Here is a 25,501-nt window from a genome sequence, read left to right as displayed (position 1 = left end):
CTATATATAAAATGTAGCAACACATTGTGCTATGAATTGCTGATAAAAAGCTGAACTTATGATATGTAAAGCAACACCGGAAATCAAGAAGTACATAACATCTTTTGGGTGAGAAAAGTGGTTGAAGAGGTTATGAGAGCTCACACCCATATCTGTTCAATTGCTTGCATGCAAACTTAATGCTGCCTCCTCGTTTATGGTGAATGATTGATCATCGCTTTCAGCCAAGCATGACGAACATTGCTGGCTTACCAAAGACTCAGTGGGGACCAAAGAGTATGCACGGCTAGAACATGTTTCTGCTAGGCCTCTGAAAGGCTGCACTGATTTCTTAAAGGAGCAATGCTCTCATTATAAAGAAGTTGGTGCTGACTGGCTTTAGTCCAACTGCCTTCAGGCTAAAAGCATCAAATAGAGTGGCAGCCAGTTTAGAGGACTCCCAGTTGTTGGAAATGGTGCTGCAGGCCCTAGTCCAGGAGGTTGACAGGAGGGAAGTGGCCATCTTTCAATAGTGATCCTCAATGAAAGTTCATGGAGGCCAAGAGAACATTTTTCCAGGCAGGTTAATTCTTGCAGTCTGGATTTGAGGAAATAGCTGAGGCACCAGAAGAAATTCAGTGATCTCTGAAGGGTAGCTATGGCCAGTGAATGAGACTACAAAGACATTGCACCACCAAACTCTCATGTTGCTCAATGCACCATATCCCCAACATTCATTATCAGCAGCAGAACAATCAAGATTTGGGACTAACATTCAGACAATTCATCTCGTCCTCAAACAACCACCTATGATGAAAATCTTACATTAGAATCCATATACCTCCAGGAAGTACATTTTGGCAGGCATAAATCTAAATGGTTTTGGCCATTGCTAGGAATTGGTAAATTTACAAGTCACGGTTTCACTGGGGCATTGTGGTTTCCAAAGACATTTAATCAAGTTAAGACCCCAATGAATTCAGAATTCTTGCTCAAGTGACTAGGAAACTTATGATTACCTCAGAGCAAATGACGGCCACACCTGATTGATACAAACTTTCCAAAATCAAAGTAACAACTTGCACTTTTTACAGTACAGGTCACACGCATGGAAATATCTCAGAACTTTAAACATTAACAGGAAAAAAATCTACTTTGGTGAAGGATGAGGGTTAGGCCAGATAAATGGTGATGAATTGGCGGTACATATGCCCTGCACTATCACATCAGGCAAACCAGCAAAATCCCAGGTTTGATCATTAGTCTACGCCGAATTAGATATATACCAACGTGTATTTGAGAAGCACTGTAATTTGCATCAATGTTCCTGATTTGGTGGTCTCACTGAAACTGTGGTTTACAATAGTCAACCTATATTGGCTCCTGCCTCATGGTGACACCTTTCGCAAGTACACACGTGGAGTTTGGATGAAGCTGGGCCTGTCCTTTATGTGCAACTTCCAGTGGATGGTCTGTGTAAATCTTCAAATGACCTTCCGTAGTCATGGCTCACAGTTCAAAAATGGTAACCTGAGAAGATACAATACAATCTTCCAGAACAGAAGCGGGACACTCTGCCCAATATGTCCATGATTGTTCTTTGGAAGAGTAAGCTAATTAGTCCCATTTTCCTGCTATTTGCCTATAACCCTTCAAAGCATTCCTTCACAAGTAAATTTCTAATTTCTTCCTGAAATGTCACCACTTAAGGCAGTGCATTTCAGATTGTAACAACTTATTACATGAAAACAACTTTCCATATTTCCCTCTCAATAGGGATTTGTCAGCATCCAAGATTCTAATGTCCTAACCTGAGTTAAATTACTTTTATCATACTTGAGGCCTATTCTCCTATTCAGTTCTTGATCTTTCTGTATTTTACTTTTCCAGCCAATGGCCCAACTGCCACATATATCATCTGCAATGCACTGGTAACTCAAATGCACCAGTAGTTTATTCCCCCAGTGCATGCAGCCAGTCTTTGATGAAGATAGCAGGGAGCAGACATTTACTCAAGTTAAGGCCTCAATGAAAACCAGCTTCAGACCGGAGGCAGGTTTCCCAAGTCACGTAATCTGGCTGTGTCAGGTGTCTGATAAGACAGCAGAGGGCAGCTTAACAGTGAGAGGTCTGAACTGTGTAGCACTCCAACCCCATCCTTGCAGCATGGCAGCTCACAACACTTAAGTTTCGTTCAACATCACTTGTGGTTACAGACCCCACATTTTTCAAAACCCTCCTCAATTAGATGGTGACAAGTATCACCTTCAGGTTGGGGCATTGTGACATTTATTTGAAAGCCACTGGTGTTTGAACTACTCCTCCTGTTGTGGCTTTTGAGATTGTGCCAGAGAGTCAATTTCTGGTGGTAAGGGCTACCCTCACAATGTACTGGATGGTAGAGAAGCATTTCATCAGAAATCTGGACACCTTCTTATCTGAGACTGTAAGATTGCCTCTGGCTTGTAACAACAACCAAATATTGGCTTGGAGGCCTGAATGCTCAATGATGTTAAAGGTGACTGAATGGCTATCATTGTATGGAATGTTCTCAGAGCATAGATCTTCAGAATGTAAGACATGTGCATTACAAATACATTGTGGCAGCTCCCTAGATAGCAGACATTATTCACCTGTGTAATGTACAGCTACAAAATCACATACGGGTGCACTTTGGGAGAACAGGAATACTTCCAGGTTCTAAACTTTAGAGTTGTGTGTATAGTCAGTGTGTCAGTGAATGACAGGGAATCTTGTGAGCCTATCAAATCAAGGATTCTCTGGCAATCAGGTGTGATGTATAGTCTTTCCTCAGAGTGTATGGAATCAAAGTAATTTTGATTATTCTGAAATTCTAATTGAGAGTTGATACAGGGACTGACGTTTTCTGTGGTGCTCTGGAAGGTTTCAATAACTCACAGTGAGGTTGAATGTCACAGGCAGTGCAATCCTAAATGCTCTATAAGATGTTGTGTTGACCTCTTTAGGAGAAAAATGTTGTAACATTACGCATGGGTGTCTGGCTGTGCAAAGATCAGAGATGACTTCATTCATCTCCCTCTGCATCTGGTGCTGCTTTATCTGGCTCACCAACACCTCCAATTTTGTTGGGAAATGCCCCATAGCCAAGCAGTTGATAGGCCATTGGTGAAGGTTTGATAAAGCATCCCAGGTAACTCCTGTGGTGTCTCAAAACTTGCTACAAACATAGTGTACTCAGTCAATCTCTAGCTGAAAGTAAATATTGGAACCTGAACAAGCCATTAAATACAGTGTTCAAATTTCTCAACAATGGTCTGTTAGCCAGCTGCTCTTAGTAAAGAGCGCTAAATCAAGCATGATGCACTAAAATAATTTGCAGCCTCCTTAACAAATGCTCGTGGGCAAAGTAAATTTCAATCCATTCCTTCATAAGCTGCTGGGAGACCATTCATAGGAAGCATTTTAACTTGATTACTATAATGAGGTCTTGCAGTAAACATAGGTTAAAGCAGTGGTGCAGTTGAAGGCATCTTTTAACTACCTTTCAGGCTCTTTAGAGCCTAACATACTGAAGAAAAATTGCCTAATGGTACAGTTCTTGTATGATCTATGCAATGACACTAAGGCACATTTTTTAGATGTTTACAGGGACACTACATGCAGAAAAACATGCCTAATTGAGTATTCCTTGTTTATAATGTTGTATATTGTTTTGCAAGATTGCAGAAGCAATTACTAACATTCAAGTTTCTTTAGTAATAATGCTTAAAGTCAAGCATAGTAATTACACATTTCATAATTTTTTAATCATTCCTGATGTCAAAGGATGAGCTGAAATGCATTTTCCCTCTAACACTGTCAAGTGTAACGTACCTATATCATCATTCTAATTAAGGATTCTGATCTGGTTTATTCCTTATAGTATATAAACATTACTGATACGGTCCAATTACTTGTTGATAGGCAAATTCAAACAAGTGATAAGGCACACGAAATGGAAAGCACGCTACATCCAGTTAAGTTGAATTTTTATTATTTACACAAAGTGGATGTCCTGTCATTATGGATTTGTGTGCGGGAAGTGATGTCTGACAAATCTTTTAGAGTTTTTCAAAGAGGTAACCAGGAGGATAGATGATGGTAGGGAGGTGGATGTTGTTTATATGGACTTTAGTAAGGCCTTTGACAAGGTCCCGAACAGCAGGCTAGTTAGGAAGGTTAGATCGCATGGGATCCAGGGAGAGCTGGCTAACGAGATTCAAAACTGGCTCAATGGAAGGAAGCCAAGGATAGTAGACGAAGGGTGTTTCTTGGACTGGAGGCCTGTGACTACTGGTGTGCCACAGGCGTCGGTGCTGGGACTTCTGTTACTTGTTATTTACATAAATGATTTGGAAGTGGATGTACAAGGCATGAATAGTGAGTTTGCAGACGATACAAAATTAGGAGGATAGTTGATAGCAAGGAACTTATCGAAAATTACAGCGGGATCTTGATCAAATGGGGAAGTGGGCTGAAGATTGGCAAATGCAATTCAATACAGCTAAGTGTGTGAAGTGTTGCACTTCAGAATGTCAAACCAAGATAGAATTTAATATAATAAAATGTGAGGCTGGATGAACACAGCAGGCCAAGCAGCATCTCAGGAGCACAAAAGCTGACGTTTCGGGCCTAGACCCTTCATCAGAGGGGTGAAGGGTCTAGGCCCGAAACGTCAGCTTTTGTGCTCCTGAGATGCTGCTTGGCCTGCTGTGTTCATCCAGCCTCACATTTTATTGTCTTGGAATTCTCCAGCATCTGCAGTTCCCATTATCTCTAGAATTTAATATAGTTCAGTGAAAGTGGCATCGCAAGTAGACAAGGTGGTGAAGAAGGCATTTAGCATGCTGGCCTTTATTGGTTGAGGCACTGAGTGTAGGAATGGGGATATTATGTTCCAATTGCATAAGTCATTAGTGAGGCCACATTTAGAGTATTGAGGACAGTTTTGGTCACCCTGTTATAGAAAAGAAATAATTAAACTGTAAAGTGTGCAAAAAAGATTTATGAGGATGTTGCCAGGAATTAGTAGGCCTGAGTTATAGGGAGAGCTTGACCGGGATACGTCTTTATTCCTTGGAATGTAGGAGATTGAGGGGTGACCTTAATGAGATGTATAAAATCATGAGGGACACAGATAGGATGAATGTATGTCGTTTTTTTCTCCCCAGGGATGAAGAATTGAGAACTAGAGGGCATAGGATTAAGGTGGGAGGGAAATGATATAAAGGGGTGGCAACTTCATGCATATATGGAATAGGGTGCCAGAGAAAGTGGTTGGGGCAGATCCAATAGCAACATTTAAAAAAAAAAATTTGGATAGGTACATGGACAGGAAGGGTGTAGAGGGATATGGACCAAATGCAGCCTATTGAAACTAGCTGAGTGGCACCACAGTCAGCATGGACCAGTTTGGGCCAAAGGGCTTGTTTCCATGCTGCATTACTCCATAACTCTATAACTCTGAAGGGCTTATGCAACAATAGGGCCATCACCTGTCTGTTCGGCTGGATGTAAAAAATTTCAGCATACTGCTCAAGGAATAGGATGAACTGCAGCATAGTCTTCCCCAAACCATACACTTCAAAAAGGAGATTAGCAAGTGACATGTCTCATTAACTCTGTGTGAATCTTTGGAGAGGACAAATGAATGTTATATTTGACTAGATTAAAGAAATCACACTTATAAAAGCACATTGGGATCTGCTAAAAAATAAATCCCAAGTGCCATTACAAAGGCAAACCTCTTCACTTCATACTTTCCACATTTTCAATTTGGTACTACTCAACAACAGTACCAAAGATTTGGAGGTTGCTGCTCAATTAAGGCTTCTTCTATCACTTAATCAGCAGTTAAGGAACATTTTACTAAGTATGATCTGACTGCCTTATCGATTGTTTTGGGACAAGAGCCACTTGTGACAGCGCAGTTTAGGCACAGCAAGCAAATGCGTACCATTTTCACAAAGCCCAGTTGTAGGGCAAGCTTGTGAAGAAAATACAGAGAGTATATCTCTATAATAGGTCAGAGACTGTCTCTGTGACAGAGTACAAGGAAAACATTGCTACGATTACCCAAATGTGAGACATAACCTTGAAGAGGAATGTATGTATAAATAAAGTGACCAAAGTACATTTATGAAGAAAGAAGATTGCACCTGGAAGAAGTAAGTATCTTAGTGATAGGGGAAATTGTTTCTGTGTAGACTGTAGGCTGTACCTTTAAGAAAGGAGAGGATGGATTGTTGTGAAGTTATTTGAGTGTGTCTTTGAATAGCGAAGAAAGTGCTTATGATAGGGGGAGGGCAGAGAAAATGGTTTAATGATGGAAGATGACAGTTCCTGCTTGAAAGGAGGAAAAAATGTTTGAGTGAAATTAAGGGATAGAGCATATCCATGAAGGGCTGACAGAAATGTATCATTTTCAGGGACAGTGGCAATGATTGTCATACTTTCAGATGACGAAGAGATGACAGGAAAGCAGTCGCTATGCAAATAGTGGAAAGTTACAATTGAAGAGTATCTTCAGGACAGTGATACCTGCTGAATGTATATTAAATCCAAATATAATGTTAATGTGTCTTCATATTTAAAATCAGCTGAGAAAGAAAAACAGGCTTGAAATGTGTTTCCAATTAAGTATGAACAAGCCAGAGAGGCATTTCCCTTCCCAACATGCCAGAAATGCAGATCAGTGAGCTCGAAGTGTAAAGAACAGATGGAAGGGCTGTGTACTACTGTAAATGTGCTGCCTACACCCTTGGGTCCAGCAAATCGAAATTCTCACAGATAACCTGCACAAATTAAAATGCTGCTGAGAATGGGTTACAAAATCTAGGGATGGGGAAGGAAAGAAATTATCTTCATCTCAGTTATTTTGTGTTCTATTTAAAACTTCACCTAGTTTCAAGAACCTAATAACATTTAGACCTACCCAAGAAATTTACAGACGGCAAGTGGGGAGGTGAGAGAAGGACAAATGAACAGCCAGTAAAAAACAGCAGTTCCTTTTAGGAGCATGCTTAGCTGTTAGCATTGAGCAACATGATGATTTGGCCTCGCTGCCCTTCGATTACTTCCTATGATAGTTCACATTAAAGTGAATGTAAAAATAATGGACTCATCCCTCACAACAGAGGAGGAGAAAATGCCAGTTTTATAATGGAAAAAGAATAAAAATCGCACAAGGGCAACACATGGTATTATCATAAATAAATTTCAAAATAACTTTAGGGTAGATATACCACTGACCAGAGACAGATGTAATTAGCTCTTTGTCAGGTGAGGAATTTTCCAAGAGAAAGTGTCTGTAGCATGTGGGGCATATTATTGGATTCTAATCTCCACATCGAACAAAATGAAGGAAAAAATCACAGTCAGGCAGATTGTTGTGTGTGGGATGTGAGAAAAAGAAGCCAGTGTAAAATACAATTTAGTAACGTTTATCCAATGCTCAGTAAATGTTGACAGTCCATTGCTTGCAACACTTGTGCAACCTTAAAAATAATAACAGACGTGTTCAGAGTATTATGTTTGATGTATAAATAGCTTAGAAGTTTATAATCAGACTAATAAATTGTGAAATGCTTTTATTTGTCCCCTTCCCTATAGAAGTGACATATTCCACTTCAATTATGATTTACTCTATTACTACTGACTGGCCAAATGCAGTAAAGGCCTGTTTTATTTTGGAAAATAAATGTAGTAGATTGCTTCTTTAGTCTAAAGGTTTCAGATCTTTGCGGTACTACTCAACACCCCAATTAAAGTGATTAACAAGCTCATTCTAGAAAAAAAGCTAAATTGCTTAGCGTACAGAAAATGCATATTTCCCCTATCATCGAAAGACTCTAGGCTCAGCGACTAGCTTAAAATCGTTGAAGAAACGGCCACTACTACAAAGGATTCATTGAAAAAATTTACATTCGAAAAATGCATGTATTAGATAAAATTTATTTTTAATGTCAATTTGAGTCCCGATAAATCAAACGCTTATACTTTATAAGGCGTTACCAACTTGTAGCTCTGGTCGCAAGTTTAGTAGTATATTCGGTGTCTGCAAACTGTTTATATTCTGGATCGCTCGGTACTTAACAATAAGACATTAAGGTGTTACGGATTGCTAATCATTCAAATTTAGTGCGCCTGTTCCCTCGGGGGGGCGCTCTAAGGCAGTAACTACAACATTAAGTTGCCTTTTAGCTTTATAAACTTTTCTTTCCCTTAAATAAAATACACATGAAACAATACTAACACAAAAATGCTAAACCTTACCTGACGATAACGTACATTACCAGACAGTTGCCCACTAGTCCCACTATACAAACAAACAGATATACAACGATGATGGTAATTCTGAACGTGTTTGATCGTTCCATAAGGAAGTCGGTAACATTTTCGGACCAGCGATCCAGTAGAATTGTGTAATTTTCATCAACGGAGTCATTAAAATATTTGTACTGTTTAAGGCTGCCGAAGCCGCAGGCTATGTCAGTATCCATGCTGCAGCCAGACCTAGGGTAAGACAATATTAATATATAATTACAATGTGGCTTTCGAATGGCAATACATATTGATACGTAAATTTGTAAATTAACACATTACAAATGATCGAATGATTCCAGTTACATCTTAAATCCTTAAATACTTAGAACACTATCCTGGGTCAGCAATTAGACTACAGTAGCCTGTTTCCAAGCAGAAGCTTGATGGGTGGCACTATTCAATGTTCTGCCTCTAACAGAATGAAGAAGCTGAAATTTTCTGCAAATTATATAAATTGAAAGCCGAAGACACGTCTTTTTTCCCCGTTTCCGGGTGGGGCTAGAGAAAAGATCACCGTGTCAGCACCGCCGAACGTTTGAAATTTTACATCTGTAATGCTTGCAAATATTCCTCCCGGGCAATTATCGAGTAGGAGGCTGTCTAATCCCCTTAACTTCTTTATTCCAAGCTGCTGACGCCCCTTTCAGGCCGTTCCATCTCTCCAGCAAGCAGCTAGCTGGTTTTGCTTTGCAGCCCCTTGCCATCTGTAAAAATGCAAGTCCCCAATACCTTTACAAAAGCCTTTCCGTCCAGCAATGCAACATCCCCAGGCTGCAGTCTACCAGCTACACACTAGGGGGAGGTCGGCAGACTGAACGATTCTGATGAAGCCTTGATCACCTTTTGGGCAATGGTGGACTCTCGCTATATAAAGCCTCTGTTGTAAGATGCCAGAGGTAGGATTTGGACCTGAAGAGTTTTCACTTACCTGGTTTCCCATTGTAGATGCATCAGCAAACGAAGAGTTTTTTTATTGATTTTTTTTGTCAAGGATATGAAGCGAAGATTTAATAGTTGGAAGAATAAGCAAAACCCTCTATGAATACATTCCCAAGATTATTTAAACAGATCAGTTTTTTGTCATCGGCGAGCGCGATATACTATAGCATGTTGCATATATGCATGCCGTAGTTTGAATTATGATTCAATATCATAAATTAGTAATTTTGATTTTTTTCGTTAATAGACGCACTTTTTTTAATTGTTCAGTTATTGGTCTGCTATACACTAAAATTGACTACACATTTTCTTTGGGCACAGCGTCGTAACCGATAAGCAGAGTTAACGCTTTCAGAATAAACACGCTGAACACCTCACTGAAATCTGATGCGAATTTGACTGCCGTTTACAGTCTAAAGGCAGGTTCAGATGTCTGCTAAAGAAGCAAAATTCCCCATATGTAATGGTGAAATGTCGAAGCAATGATTTGTATTTGCGACTAGTTTTAATTTCTCATGGTTTGCATTTGTTTTGCACATGGGAGGGGGGACTTGGGAATTCAACTTTATTTTAACCGAATAAATTTAAATAATCCGGGTGAAGTGCTGTTTCTGTCGTTTGTCTTACACGTTGCTAGGCACGTGGGTTAAATGTAGACAGAAAGTTGCCAGTTTTTAAAAAAATTTGGATGCCTGAAGGGACTGCTCAGTGTAAGGGGCGATGTGCACAGGAGCATTAAAACTCTGAAATAGAAAGCAGTATTGGGGGTGGTTGTGATAGTTTTATATACGGATGTCCAACCTAGAGCCTGTAGGTCGGACAGTAAGTCTACGGCAGCGTCTGGAAATAGGAAGCTTTCAGGGAGACCCTTCCCCTCCCCATATTGAATTCGAATTTCACCAGCTGCCACAGTGGGATTGACACCCATGACCCTCACGCTAACAAACCCAGCGACATTACCACTATACCACCATCTCCTCCAGCTTGACTTGAGCTGTCACAGGTACTGAGATACAGTGAAAAGTATTGTTTTGCGTGCTGTACAGGCAGATTGTACTTAATCAAGTAGCAGAATATGAGTCAAGTTGCTTGGGCTCTCCAAAAACTTTTGTGGTTGATCGTTTCACAATCCTGATTGGTCAACCTTACAGCACCATCCTTTGGCTATTCAGTCAAGACACTCTTGGGGTGAACTCATTTAGAACCTTGCACAGGAAGAATAGCAATTCTTGCTCAGAGATTTGAAAAAAATTATTGCCTTTTACCAAGGGATAGTAGGAACTCAGATGCTGGAGAATCTGAGATAACAAGGTGTAGAGCTGGTAAACACAGCTGACCAAGCAGCAGCAGAGGAGCAGGAAAGCTGGTGTTTCGGGTCTAGACCCTTCTTCAGAAAATTTGCCTTTTACCAAATTGTATTTAGGTCTCTCTGAGAAAAGACAGTTGAGTCCTTTTTGTTTCAATGCAAAATACTTGCTGGTAGGGTAATGGAATGCTGGAAATACCTGGAGTGCAAAACATCATGGTTTTTTTTAAGTTAAAGGTGGGACAGTAAAGCAGATAGTGGAAAGGATAAGTGAGAGGGGCGAGGATTATAGAGTTGGGGGAAGTGGTGAGAAAGAAAGGGAATTGGGGGAGGGATGTAAGGAATGAGGGAGAAACAGAAAAAGGGGACTGTGAGGCAGAATGATATTATGGGACAGAGGGAGATCAATGGACAGAGAAGGAAAAGAGGTGTTTGAAAAAGACTGAGCAGAAGGGAAGGGGGAGAGAGTAGGAAAAGGTAGGGATGATGGACAGAGCGGAGTGAAAGATAGCAGATTGTAAAATGAGGAAACCACAGGTTGGAAGTTGATCACTTACTTCCAGTTGCAGTTACACTCTGATGCACTCTTTGTCTTTTTTTTCTATATCCAGAAGAGCTTCTACATACAACTGAACAGTTCTTTCCTCTCCTCACCACATCACCTGTGGTATTTTTTCATTTATTAACCACCACCAATCACCCATGTTTTTCAGTTGATTTATTTACATGCAAAGCCTGTTAAGTGCATTGCAGACCGTTAAAGGGAAAGGAGAGGCAGGGAGACGGCTGAATCAAATGGAGTTGAAAGGGAAGATATACATTGTGGAATATACAGCTGGAAAGGAATTTCATGAGCTGTTCTCAAAATTGCCTTTGGATCCAAGATGGCTAATAGTGTCAGTCAATCTTGATCAAAAACATCTGCTGATTTCCACCAATCATCATCCAGCCCTTCAGCTGATGAATCAGTACTTTTCCCTGAAAATGAACATTAGTTAAAAAAAATGTTGGAAAAATTAAAATTGCAAAGTCGCTATAATCTGAAATGAAAAATTAATGGTGTTGAAGGCCTGAGAATCTGCATCCTGGAGTACAAAGATGGGCCTAACATACATTGATGCTCATTTTCTAAAATTCTATAGACTCTGGAGAGCAGTTCCTACAGATTGGAGAGGTAAATGTAACCTCACTGTTTAAAAAAGGAAGAAGAGCAAGAATCAGAGAACGACAAACCAGTTAATATAACATTAATCGTGGGGATAATGATAGTCTACCATATAAAATGTGACAACAGAACATTTGGAAAGCATCAATGGGATTCGACAAAATCAGCATGGCTTTATAAATGGGAAATCTTGTTTAACTAAACTGCTGGGGTGTTTTTGAGGATCTACCTAGTGTACTAGATGTGGGAGAACCAGTGGATGTGGTGCATTTGGATTTCAAGAAGGCTTTTAATAAGGCCAAGCTTGAGATGTTAGTGGGCAAAATTAATGCACACAGGATTGGAGTAATATACAAGCATGAATTAAGAATTAGTTGATAGACTGGAAACAGAAAGTAGCGTATAAATGGCAATGATTAGTGGTATGCTGCAGAGATCAGTGCTGAGGCTATTCATGATGTACATAAATGACCTGGATAAAGGAACCAAATGCAATATTTCCAAGTTTGCTGACAACATAAAACACAATGGGATTTTGAGTTGTGAGGAGGATGCATGGAGGCTTGAGGGTGATCCAGTGGAGTGAGTGGGCAAACATATGGCAAATGTGAAACTAGGTGACTAAATGCAAGTTTATATACTTCAGTGTGAAAAACAGAAAGACAGAATATTATGTAAATGTGATTATATTGGGAAATGTGGATATACCTAGGGATTTGGAGTCAATGAATGTAAACAGGCAAGTACAGCAATTAGGAATACAAATGGTATCAGAGATAATGGGAACTGCAGATGCTGGAGAATCCAAGATAACAAAGTGTGGAGCTGGATGAACACAGCAGCATCGTAGGAACACAAAAGCTGACGTTTTCGGCCTAGACTCTTCATCAGAAAAACGGTATATTGGCTTTCTTAGCAAGACGATTTGAATTCAGAAGTATGGATGTCATACTGCAGTTATCCAGGGCCTTGTTAAGACTGCACCTGGGGTATTGTGAGCAATTACCCTACCTAAGAAAGGATAAAATGCCATACAGTGAGTTCAGTGAAGGTTCACTAGGCCAATAGTGGAGGGGAGATCTGATAGAAACAGATGAGATTATGAAGGGAATAGATAAGGTGCAGGCAGGGAGGTTGTTTCTGCTAGCAGGTGAAACTAGGACTTGAGGGCATCGCCTCAAAGGGAAGCACATGTAGGACTGAGGTCAGGAGGAACTTCTTCACCCAAAAGATTGTGAATCTGTGGAATTCTCTGCCCAGTGAAACGGTTGAAGCTACCTCGCTGAATGTTTTTAAGGCAAGGATAGATAAATTTTTGAACAGTAAAGGAATTAAGAGTTATGATGAGTGGGCGTTTAAGTGGAGCTGAGTCTCAAAAAGATCAGCCATGATCTTATTAAATGGAGGGGCAGGGTCAAGGGGCCTGATGGCTTACTCCTGTTCCTAATTCTTATGTTCTTATGTTGTTATATTCAATCCTGAAGATGGCAGGACTGTCACATGAGGAGAGATTGCTTTGCCTGGGCCTGTATTCAATAAAGTTCGGAAGAATGAGAGGGGATTGGAATGTACAAAATTTCAACAGGGCTAGACAAACTAGATGCAGGGAGGATGTTTTCCCTGGGTAGGGAGTCTAGAACCAGAGATAAGCAAATGTTTCTTCACTGAGAGGAAGGTGAATCTGTGGAATTCAGCACCATGGAAGACTGTGGATTTCAGCAAACTGTGTATATTCAATGAAGCAATTTTGCTTTAGATATTAAAGGCACCAAGAAATATGGAGAGAAAGCAGGAATGTGGCATTGATTTAGAGGACCAGTCATAATCATATTGAATAATAGGCTTGAAAGGCTGAATGATTTACTCCTGATTCTAGTTTTTATATTTCTATGTTTCTAAATGGGACAGAATTCAAACTGATAAAATACCAAGGAGCTGCAGGTACTAGAAATTAGAAACAAGATTATAAATTGTTGGAAAAACTTGGTAGTTCAGGCAGCATCTGCGGAGAGAAAGCAGAGTTAATGTTTCAGGTCCCGTGACTCTTCTTCAGAACTGATGGTATCTAGGCAAAGGTTGGTATACCTGCTGAAGGTGGGGTAGGGGAGATGGTATCTAGGCAAAGCTTGGTATACCTGCTGAAGGTGGGGTAGGGGAGATGGTATCTAGGCAAAGGTTGGTATACCTGCTGAAGGTGGGGTAGGGGAGATGGTATCTAGGCAAAGGTTGGTATACCTGCTGAAGGTGGGGTAGGGGAGATGGTATCTAGGCAAAGGTTGGTATACCTGCTGAAGGTGGGGTAGGGGAGAGGGAAGGAGTAAACAATCGGTGAGGATGGAGCCCAGAGAGATAGAGAGAGAAGAACGGTTAGACAGACAAAAAAGTGGGTAGAAGTGGATAGAAGTCATCCTGGGAGAATGAATAACTGCTAATGGAGACTGTTAGTGGCTGAACATTCAGTTGTTTGTGATAGCACCCCATAAGATGACAAGGCCTTGACCTGACCTGCTGAGGTCCAACAATTTTAGACATTAAACTGATCTATCAGTTCAAAACTTGGCATCCATGAGATGCAGAATTGTATTGAACCACTGGCTGTAACTGCACAGCCTGGCATATCCACATTCTACCATTACCATCAAAACAGGGGTTAACCTTGGTTGAATGAAAAATGCGGGAGGGGTTACCAGGAGCAGTACCAAGCATGTGTAAAAAGGAGGTGTGAATCTGGTAGATTACATCACAGGACACTTGCCAGGCAAGTAGCAGAAGCCTCAAAAAAAAAGACTGGGGCTAAACAATCTGACAACCAACAGAACAGATTTGAATTCTCTTGACCTGAAATATCCATTTCTTAATGGAGGTAGGCAGATGGAGGAGATTTCACAAATATTCCTTTCTTCAACAATGTGGGAGACAACACAGTGCAAAAGACAAGGTTAAAGTATTTTCAAATCCCATCAGCCAGATGTGCTGAATGGATGATCAATCGTGGCCTTCTGTGGAGATCCTCAACATCATTGATGCCAGCCTTTGAAATTTTTGATTGACTGATATCAAGAAATGGCTGAAGGTACTGGATACTGCAAAGTCTGTGGGTCCTTACAACAGTCTTGCAACAGTACTGAAGATGTGTGTTTCAGAACTAGCTGCAACACTAGCCAAGCTGTTCCAGTACAGCTACAAAACTGGCGACAATGCTGCGAACTGCTCAAGTATGTCCTGTGCACAAAAAGCAGAACAAATACAATTCACAATTGTGCTCTATGAGTCTGCATGTGATCAAAGTGGTAGGGGTCATCAACAGTGCTTTCAAATAGCAGCTGAAAAAGAATGACTGGCTCACTGACGGCCAGTTTGGATTCCACCAGAATTATTCAGCTCCCAGCCTCATCACAGCTTTGGTTCAAACATGAGCAAAAAAAGCTGAACTTTAGAGGTAGGATGACAGATACTCATCAAGGAAACTTGTGACCAAAATAGCATCAAGGACCCCAAGTGAACTAAGACTCAAAAGGAATCAGAGAAAAAAAATGTATTGTTTGGAGTCATACCTGGAATAAAGAAGTTGGTTTTGCTTGTTAGATGTCATTACTTCCAGCCCCAGGACCTCGCTGGAGGAATTCCAGAGGGCAGATATTTTCTAATCAACATGTCCAGAGATGTTATTACCCAAATTTCAACCAAGGCCTCCTGGCACAGAGGGATGAAAGCTATCAATGCATCACAAAAACCCTCTAGTTGTCAGGTTATGCCTTAGGCCCAACTATCTATAGATACTACGTCAATGACCTTCCCTCCATCATAAGGTCTGATGTGGGGATGTGCACTGATTGCACAAATGTTCATGACCTTTTGTGACTCCTCAGATACTGAAATAGCCCATCCACCTGCACCAAAACCTAGACAACATTCAGGTTTGTGTTGATAAGTGGCAAGTATCATACATAACACACAAGTGCTTGGCACTGACCATCTCCAATAAGACAAAATCTAACCATTGCCCCTTGATATTCAGTAGCATTATCATTACTGAATGCTCCATTATTAACATCCAGAGGGTTAGCACTTTAGAAAAAACTGAACTGGATCTGCGATATTAATATAGTAGCTACAAAAATAGCTAAAAACAGAAACTTATGAATCCTGCAATAATTAATTCACCTCCTGTCTTCCCAAAGCCATCTGGAAGGCACAGGTCAGGAGTGTGATGGAATACTCTTCACTTATATGTATGGGTGCAACTCCAACAACAGTTAAAGGTCTGAATATCATCCAGGACAAAGCAGCCTGCAGATTGGTGCTCAATTCATCATCACTGACATCCACTGCCTTTACAATTGACACTGAATGGCAGGAGTATATACCACCTCTAAGACGTACTACAGTAGCTCAACAGGACTCCTGCACCTTCCGAACCCACAACCTTTCTACCTAGAAGGTCACAGATAACAGGTACATGGGAACACCACCATGTGCAAGTTCTTCCCCAAGCTAACACACTATCCTGACTTTGAACCAAATTCCCGACACAGAATCTGAGTTCTGAAATTTACTCTCAAACAATCCTGCCAGTGGTGCCACACCCCAAGGACTGCAGTTGTTCGAGAATGCTGGTCAACACCTTCTCTAAAGCAGTTAAAAATGGATAGTCTACAGTAACAGCCACATAAATAAATTAAAGAATGACTGCTCTATCACCATATAGAGGAGTCAGCATCCTTCAAATGTACCGAGGCTGAATGGCCATCCCAGGAAACGCTGAGGAACATAGTTAGATCAAACATAACTAAAACAGTGGAAAAATATCAAATAATTCTTTGTTGGAAATGTTCTTCCTTCCTGTTACAAAAGTTTATTAAAGTCTTAGTCCATTGCTGTGATCTTGAACAAAGTATTAAATCCTTTATTTTTGAAGTAAGGCCAAAATATTTTGCCTTTTATTAAGACATCAAACCAAACACCACCTGATCTCTCAGGTGAATGTAGATCCCACGTCAGTGTTTGGAAAATAGGAGAGTTATATCCTCTCTCATGTACAAATATCCCCTCTCATGTACATCCCTTGAGAAATGTTAACAGAACAGATGATTACTATGTGAAATGGAATGTTACTGTGCACAAAATATGTCTACTATTACCACTTACAATTCACAATTTACATTGTTTTACCCTCATAGAACATCAACTGCTCTCTGTATTAAATACTCCCTTGATCAAAAGTGCGGACCACCCAAATTTTACACACTCTCACCATCACCCCGGCTGCACTTCTTGCAAATATGCTGCCAGTGTCCATAAAAATCTGTTGTATTTTTCTTTTGGTGTACAGATTTCAAATTGTGAATCTATTCTGTTTACACTGCAATGTTGAGTACACGTTATTCACAGCCACTTAGCCTGGAAAGAACCTTCTTTGCACCATTACTGAACTCCCACAATAAATTCTCTATTACTTACTCCTCTATGTGTTTATCTAACTTGCTCTGAAATGCATCTATGTTAATCACTTTAGCCCTACCACGTGGGAGATAATTTCACACTCTCATCACTCTCTGGATATCGATTTATATTGATGACCCATAGTTTTGGCCTCCCCAGTTAATAGAAACACATTCTGTATGGCAACTCTAATAAAAAGTATTTCATAATTTTAAAGACCTTTATCAGATCATCCCTTCATATTCACTTTTTCAAAATAAAATACCAGCATCTGCTAAATCTTTTCTGGTAGGTCAAAGGCATCAGCCTAATAAATCATTAACAGAAACGGATAGGATATATTGAACCTATTTCTACTAACTGTGTAATCTGGAACTGGGGCACTTGTCCAAAAATTAGAGTCAGAGTATCAGGAATGAAATTCAGAAACTTTTCTACAAGCACAGGTTGGTAGAAGTTTGAAACTCTCTTCGACAAATGACAGTTGTTGCTGGACCAAATGGTAAGTTTAAACCTGAGAATGATAGCTGTTTCTTAAGTATGAGGTTAAACAAAAAGGTGGATAGATGGAGTTGGTTTGTAGATCAGCTTTAATCTCATTGCATGACCCATTCCTGTTTCAGTTTCCCATGTTCACTTTAATTCTTCTAGAAATGAACCCTTGAGTTTTTTTACATTTTTATTATCTTATTAACATGTATTGGTTCTTTTCGTTGATTGTGTATTCCTGGTCTCCATGGCTCCCATTTACAATTTATGAGCCAATTTTACAATGGGCATTTGAGGGCATTGTGGCACAGTAGCAGTGGACCTACCTCTGAGCCAGGAGTTCCAGGTTCAAGTCCAACCTGCTCTAGACGTGTGTCAGGATATCGCTGAACACGTTGATCAGAAGTATGATCAAGCAATACAAGGCTAGAAAATATCAAAAAATATCCTCTTGTTTTCCTTAAGTAATCACTGTACATTTTGTCCTCCAGATTTCCTGGATTTATGCTGGCTTTCTCACTATAGCTCTATCACTAGTTGTCTGGTGGTAATCCATCAGAATATTAGAGATAATTGGAACTGCAGATGCTGGAGAATCCAAGATAACAAAGTGTGGAACTGGATGAACACAGCAGGCCAAGCAGCATCTTAGGAGCACAAAAGCTGACGTTTCGGGCCTAGACCCTTCATCAGAAAAGGGGGAGGGGAGTAAATTCTTTTCATCAAAAGAGCCGGGGGGTGCAAGAGAAGAGTGGGGTGGCATTTTTGATTAGGGATAACACTACAGCTTTATTCAGGGAAGATATTCCTGGGACTACATCCAGGGAAGTTTTTTGGGTGGAACTGAAAAATAAGAACGGGATGATCACCTTATTTGGATTGTACTATAGACTTTCTCAACTGTCAGCAGGAAATTGAAAAAACAAATTTGTAAGGAGATTTCAGTTAACTGTAAGAATGCTAGGTTAGTTATGGTGGAGGATTTTAACTTTCCAAACGTAGACTGATACTGCCATAGTGCTAAGCACTTGGATGGAAAGGAATTTGTTAAGTGTGTACAAGGAAACTTTCTGATTCAGTATGTGGATGCACCTACTGGGGAAGGTGCAAAATTTGACCTGCCCTTGGGAAGTAAGGCAGGGCAGGTTAAAGCGGTATCAGTGGGGGAGCACTTTGGAGCCACTGACCATAATTCTGTTACTTTTAAAATAGTGATGGAAAAAGATAGACTGGATCTAAAAGTTAAAGCTCTAAGTTGGAGGATGGCCAACTTTGATGGTATTAGGCATGAACTTTCAAAAGTTGATTGGAGGTGGATGTTCGCAGGTAAAGGGACAGCTGAAAAATGGGAAGCCTTCAAAAATGAGATAATAAGAGTCCAGAGACAGTGTGTTTCTGTTAGGGTGAAGGACAAGGCTGGCAGTTGTAACAAATGCTGAGAGAAATTTGAAGTTTTTGTCAAGAATAAGATGGAAGCATATTGTCAGGTATAGACAGCAGTGATCGAGTGATTCCAAAGAAAAGACTAAAAGCAATTGGAGTATACTTAAGAGGGAAATCCAGAGGACAAAAAGTGGTCATGAGATAGCTTTGATAAATAAGGCTAAGGGGGAACCCAAAGAGATTCTACAAATACATTAAGGACAAAATGGTAACTTGGGAGAGAATAGGGCCCCTTAAAGATCAGCAAGGCTGCCTGTGCGTGGAATGGCAAGTGGCTGGGGAGATACTAAATAAGAATTTTGCACCAGTGTTTACTGTGGAGAAGGGTATGGAAGATAGAGGACATGTGGAAATAAATAGCAACATCTTGAAAAATGTCTATATTACAGAGGAGGAAATGCTGGATATCTTAAAATGCATAAAGGTGGATAAATGCATGGATTTTGATCAAATGTACCCTAGAACTCTGGGATGCTAGGGAAATGTTTACTGGGCCCCTTGCTGAGAAATTTATATCATTGATAGCCACAGGTGAGGTGCCAGAAGTCTGGACATTGGCTAATGTGGTGCCAGTATTTAAGAAAGATGGTAAGGAAAAGCCAGGGGACTATAGACTGGTGAGCCTAACACTGGTGGTGGGCAAGTTGTTAGAGGGAATTCTGAAGGACAGGATTTACATGTTTTTGGAAAGGCGAAGACTGAGTAAGGATAGTCAGCATGGCAGGAAATCGTGTCTCACAAACTTCACTGAGTTTTTTGAAGATATAACCAAGTGGACTGATCAAGGCAGAGTGGTGGGTTTGATTTATGTGGACTTCAGTAAGGTGTTCTACAAGGTTCCTCATGGTAGACTGGTTAGCAAGGTGAGATCATGTGGAACAGATGGAGAATTAGGCATTTGGATACAGAACTGGCTCAAAAGTAGAAGACAGAGGGTGATCATGGAGGGTTGCTTTTCAGACTGGAAGCCAGTGACCAACGTAGTGCCACAAGGATCAGTGCTGAGTCCACTGCTTTTTCATTTATATAAATGATTTGGATGTGAACTTTCAAGATTTACAATGGAATTTGGTGGCTTATTGAATAATAAGCCTTTTCAGGTCTGAACCGTCATAAGTTGCCTGCCCTTTTAGTTCAAATATTATGTGGCTCAGTGGTTTGTTTTTACTGATCTGTCAAGTCAGTCTTGTGTGTCTGTCCAGTGTTACCTATGTATTTTCACCTATAATTTAGGATAGGTTATACTAAATAAAAGCAAATATTGTTTTAAAATGCTTAATCAGAACATAAATAACTTAAAAGTCTTTTACTTCCATTGCCGAGTTTTCATCAACAAACTAAGGATGCTCAAGAATTTGTTAACAGTACATATTCGATTAAAGAATTATTTGGCCCAAGTGACTTCAAGTTAATTTTTAAAAAAATATTTAGTAAATTAAACAGATTGGTGTGGAGTGCAAAATATGTCTGCTAATTATGGTATCTTTTGTTATCTTGCTTCTGTACTGTTCATGGTGCATTCATAATAAATTGTGTTATCAATCACTACATCTTGGACTTTAACAAAACTCAGTTTGAGCATTTTTAACTGACATTTTAATGAAAAGGTTTGATTGTGTGTATTGTTAATGATCTCCTTTTAATGAAAAGAGGTGCCCAGGGCCCTTTGTAGACAATAGTTAATTACTTACTGTAAGATAATTTGGGTAACAGTTATGTTTTGTAATTGAAATACATTTCCCATCTTGGTTTCTTGAAATGGCAAGTCCAAGTACATATCAGATGGCTGGTTACAGTTGTAAAGTGCTATTACAACCCATTACATGAAATCAGCATTCATCTAATGTAGTGCTCAGTAAACAGCAAATAATTAGAATCACAGAATTCCTACAGTGTGGACATAGGCCATTTGTCCCATCAAGTCCACACCAACCCTCCAAAGAGCATCCCACCAGATGCCTCTCACTATCCATGTAACTCTGCATTTCCCATGGCTAATCAACATAGTCTGCACATCCCTAGTCATTGTGGGGCAATTTAGCTTGGCCAACCCACTTAACCTGCATGTCTTTGGATTATGGGAGGAAACCAGACACTATGGGAGGAAAACCACACAGATATGGAGAGAATATGCAATCTCCACACAGACAGTCGCCTGAGTGTGGAATCAAACTCAGGTTCCTTGCACGAAGAGGCAGCAGCGCTAACCGCTGAGCCACATGTCACCCAGATTGACTATCTAAGTTTTAACATGTATTAACAATAACAAAGTTATAGTTTACCCTTTGAAATGTTTCTTTAATCTCTGGATTTAGAATCTAGTTGTAGTATTTGTTTTTTTTAAATCACATTTGTAGTCAACAACAGAAGATTGTAGTCAAGGATTTGCAATCACAACTGATTATGGGAAAAACAACACTGTCGTGGATATGGACTGTGAGAAGCCGGAAATGAAAGTGGAACAGATTGGGTTGAATTTCCTAACTCGCCTTTAAAAATCATATATCTGTGCTGCCTTGGTGCAGGAGAAATCTCTTTTCTATTAAGGAAAGAAAACAGATTTTATAGACCATATTTCTCAAAGCACTCCACAACCAATGAACTATCTTTGAATTGCAGTTGTTAAGTATGCAAATGTGCAACTGAATTGTGGAAAACAAAATCTCATAAGCAACAAATTAGATGAATGCCTAGTTAATCTGTATTTAGTGATATTGGTTGAGGGAGGAAAGTAATTGTCATTAGTCTGATCAACCAATGTTTGGGAATAAAAGAACAAAATTTAAAAGCACTTGATAAGGGATGCAGGAAATACGATATGTGAATAATCTGAATCCATTGTTTGTAATGTAGAAAACATAACATTTTCCTGCTGTCTGTTCATTTCAATTGTTTCAGTGCCCAGCCAGCGCTAATTGCAATACATCAGCAGGGAGTCAATATTGTGGATGATGAACACGATTTCAAGGACGCTTGCATTGTTTAAAGCTAGTCTAAAAATGTATGAATGAATCAGAAAATTAATGAAAGATGGACATGTCTGGGCAAGCGATGTTCCATAACCACAATGTGTTGAAGTTTGTAGAGAATATTGTGCTCCTGGACAATTGTATCTTTGAGAAGAAAATATAGTTTGAGGAAATTTGGCTCAGAGTTGAGCTGGAGCCTGTGGTGCAGACATTATGAATCATTAGGGAGGAGAAGGAGGTTGTCATGCCTCTTAGATTTAGGCATAACTTTGAAGTTGATCAATTGCCAGGACAGGAGAGTGTAACTGTGAGACAGGCAGGTATGGGAATTCAGGATCTCGTGATAGAGAAGCTTCTGCCTTTGGGTTTAACCAAAAAGTAGAAGGTACTTATGGAGAACAAGGACTGGACACTGGATTGGAAAAAAAATATCATAGCACCAAGTTTCAGAAGGTCATTTAAGTTGGAGAAGTAGAAGGGAAAGAACAGTTGGATATAGTGGTTAGTGTAGTCAGGGAACAGACACTGCTCTCCACAGCAGGAACTGGAAGTTTTGATTGAAGATCTTTGTGTTGTCTGCCCAGTGCTGAGTTGAAGCCATCTGCTTGCAGCTGGACAGGATACTGGAGTGATAGTGAGGTGAGCATCTGAATGTCATGGTCCTTTCGAGGAACCCCTCAGCAACACAGGAAAATCTAGGGTTGATATTCCACTGATGAGGTTAAAGGGTTAATGCCCAATTGTAAAGCAGAACTTCAAAAGCAATAATCTCTGAACTGTGACCTGAACTATACAGCATAGGAATATGCAGGTTAGAAGGTTAAATATATGGTATGGGAGATGGCATTTTGCTTCATACATGGCAATAAAGAGAAAAGTGGGAGATATTTCATTGTTGAATCAGTATCTGAGAAGTCGTGAATGGTGCTGAACATTTAGTAATCAAGAGTGTATTCCCTGTTGCAGACCTTATGATAGAAGGAACATCATTGATGAAAGAACAGAAGCTGGGTGGGATTGGGACACTCTGCTGAGGAACTCCTACACTGATGACATGTGGATAAAATGATTAGTTTCCAACAAACACAACCATGTTCCTTTGCGCTAGGTAGGACTTCAACATTACCATCACAACTTATTCAAACAATTACACACAATTTTGTCAATCATGTCACGTACCAACCTTCGTTGAATCTGGCCTGCATAAAATCCTGATGGTAACATCCAAAAGACTTGAAATTCACAAAGACGACATAAAACAACCACATGTACAAATGGGATTGAACTAATTACGACGATTTTTTTTTGGCAGATGACTCCTGGTTTCATGTTCAAGTTTAAAAATGGAAAAATCTTCCAGGAATTACCTCTAACGAGTTCATCCATAACAACACACTAATTCTATCCACAGAAGCAAACTTTGTTAACAGAAGAATTAGATGTTGTATTGAGTGATAATTTTTTTTGTCATCTTAAATTGAAACTAACTGTGCTTACAAATGTCCATTGTGGAACATATAATAGGAAAGTAAGGAGAAACAGATGTTGGAGACCTGAACTATCAACAGAAAATTGTGGAAATACTCAACAAGTCAGACTGCATTTGTGGAGATTGAAACAGAGTTAAAGCTTGCCGAAGTCCTTCTGCAGACTCCCCTCCTTCTCAACACCATAATGCTCCAGCTATCTTGGTGTCATTTGCAAACTTAGCAATAATACACTCATACTTCATCCAGATTGTAAATTTGTAATGTGAATAGTTGTGGTCCCAACACTGACATCTGCGGAACTCCACTAGTCACCAACTTCCATTCTAAAAATGATCTGTTTATCCGCACTCTCTGTCTTTTGCCAATCAGCCAAACCTCTATCCATACCAGCACTTTGTCCCTAACACCATGGGCTGTTATCTTGTTTAGCAGTCTCCTGTTGGTCATCTTATCAAACGTCTTCCGGAAATCCAAATAGATCACCAAATAAATCCATATCTCAGAGGTCTGACTTGCTCATTACCTCCTCAAAGAATTCTAACAGATTTGTCAGGCATGACTTCCCTTTGACGATGTTGTACCGACTCAGCCCTATTTTACCATGCACTTCCAGGTACACTGTAATATCATCCTTAATAATGGGGTCTAAAATCTTAACAACAACAGAGGTTAAGCTAACTGACCTATAGCTTTCTGACTTGTGCCTCCATCCCTTCTTAAACAGGATCATGAAAATTAGCAAGTGGTGAGATGATCTGGTTAGAAGTACTGGCTCAGTTTTCTGGGACTTTCACCCATTTATTTTAGCAGCTATTAGACTGTGTAGCCCCCACCCCTCACATTGTCTTTATTCTTACCCATCCCATCCATGCTATCTCCATGCCAACTCGTCCCTCTTACTCTCATGTTAGGTCATACACCCATGACTCCTCCATCAACGCTCAGTCAGTATCCACCAGGGGCAGACTACAGAGACCCAAAAGTGAACTTCTAATAATCTAATATAGTCATCATTCATATGTAACTGATTCTGAAAAAACTCTGATCTTCAACCCTATTCAAAGTTTTAAAATCTTATTTTTTGCTAAACTGTTAATCAAATTGTGAACTTAGAACTGCCTGCTGAGAAAATGCTAGCTTTGAATCTCAATTCATAATGATATATTAATAGCTGTTGGCAAATATCAAAACAGATCTCTATTAAAAGTGTGGAACAACAAGGTTTTTTATCCTAACAGCCTGTCAATCAAAACCTTCTGGAAGATAAAGCTGTGTGTCACTCTTACTGAAGGATTTAGCCTTTTTATCCAGTTCGAAAATGAGAAGAAATAGACTAAATGGTAACTCATAGAATCCCTACAGTGTGGAAGCAGGCTATTCAACTCATCAAGTCCACACCAGATCTCCAAAGAGCATCCCATCCAGGCCCACCCCCTACCGTAGTCTTGAAACCCTGCTCCTGAGATGCTGCTTGGCCTGCTGTGTTCATCCAGCCTCACATTTTATTATCTTGGATTCTCCAGCATCTGCAGTTCCCATTATCACTTCCGACACTGATCTAGTTAGATTGAATTTAGCAAGGCCAATCCACCTAACCTGCACAACAGAGGTGAGCGTTGATGCAGGTGAGGCAGTAGCAAGAGGTAGACCAGCTAGTGGGAAGGATTTTCCTGGGAAGGAACCAAGGGATCGGTTAAAGTGTGTTTGCTTTAATGCAAGGAGTATCAGGATTAAAAGTGATGAACTTAGAGCATGGATCAGTACCTGGTGCTATGATGTTGTGGCCATAACAGAGACATGGGTTTCTCATGGGCAGGAATGGTTGCTGGATCTTCCAGGGTTTAGAACATTTAAAAAGAATAGGGAGGGGGGAAAAAGAGGAGGGGGTGTAGCACTACTAATCAGAGAGGGTATCACAGCTACAGAAGCTTCC

General features: G+C 40.0%; 1 protein-coding gene across 8 annotated transcripts in view; it reads right to left on the bottom strand.

Moving 5' to 3' along the window:
* Positions 1-25,501, bottom strand: part of oprl1 (opiate receptor-like 1) — a 218,830-nt gene that overhangs the window by 7,950 nt on the left and 185,379 nt on the right. For 2 of the 8 annotated variants that reach the window (XM_059652792.1, XM_048550553.2), the window contains one exon: positions 8,275-8,514. In XM_059652792.1, the coding sequence (XP_059508775.1) occupies positions 8,275-8,501 (227 nt within the window). In that variant the 5' untranslated portion in view covers positions 8,502-8,514. The other 6 variants (XM_048550554.2, XM_048550558.2, XM_059652793.1 and 3 more) reach the window with 6 other exon arrangements.

Source organism: Stegostoma tigrinum, chromosome 19 (genome assembly GCF_030684315.1).
Source record: "Stegostoma tigrinum isolate sSteTig4 chromosome 19, sSteTig4.hap1, whole genome shotgun sequence".
Taxonomy (NCBI): domain Eukaryota; kingdom Metazoa; phylum Chordata; class Chondrichthyes; order Orectolobiformes; family Stegostomatidae; genus Stegostoma; species Stegostoma tigrinum.
Note: the sequence above shows the minus strand (reverse complement) of the source record. Positions and strands in the feature narration are given on the sequence as shown.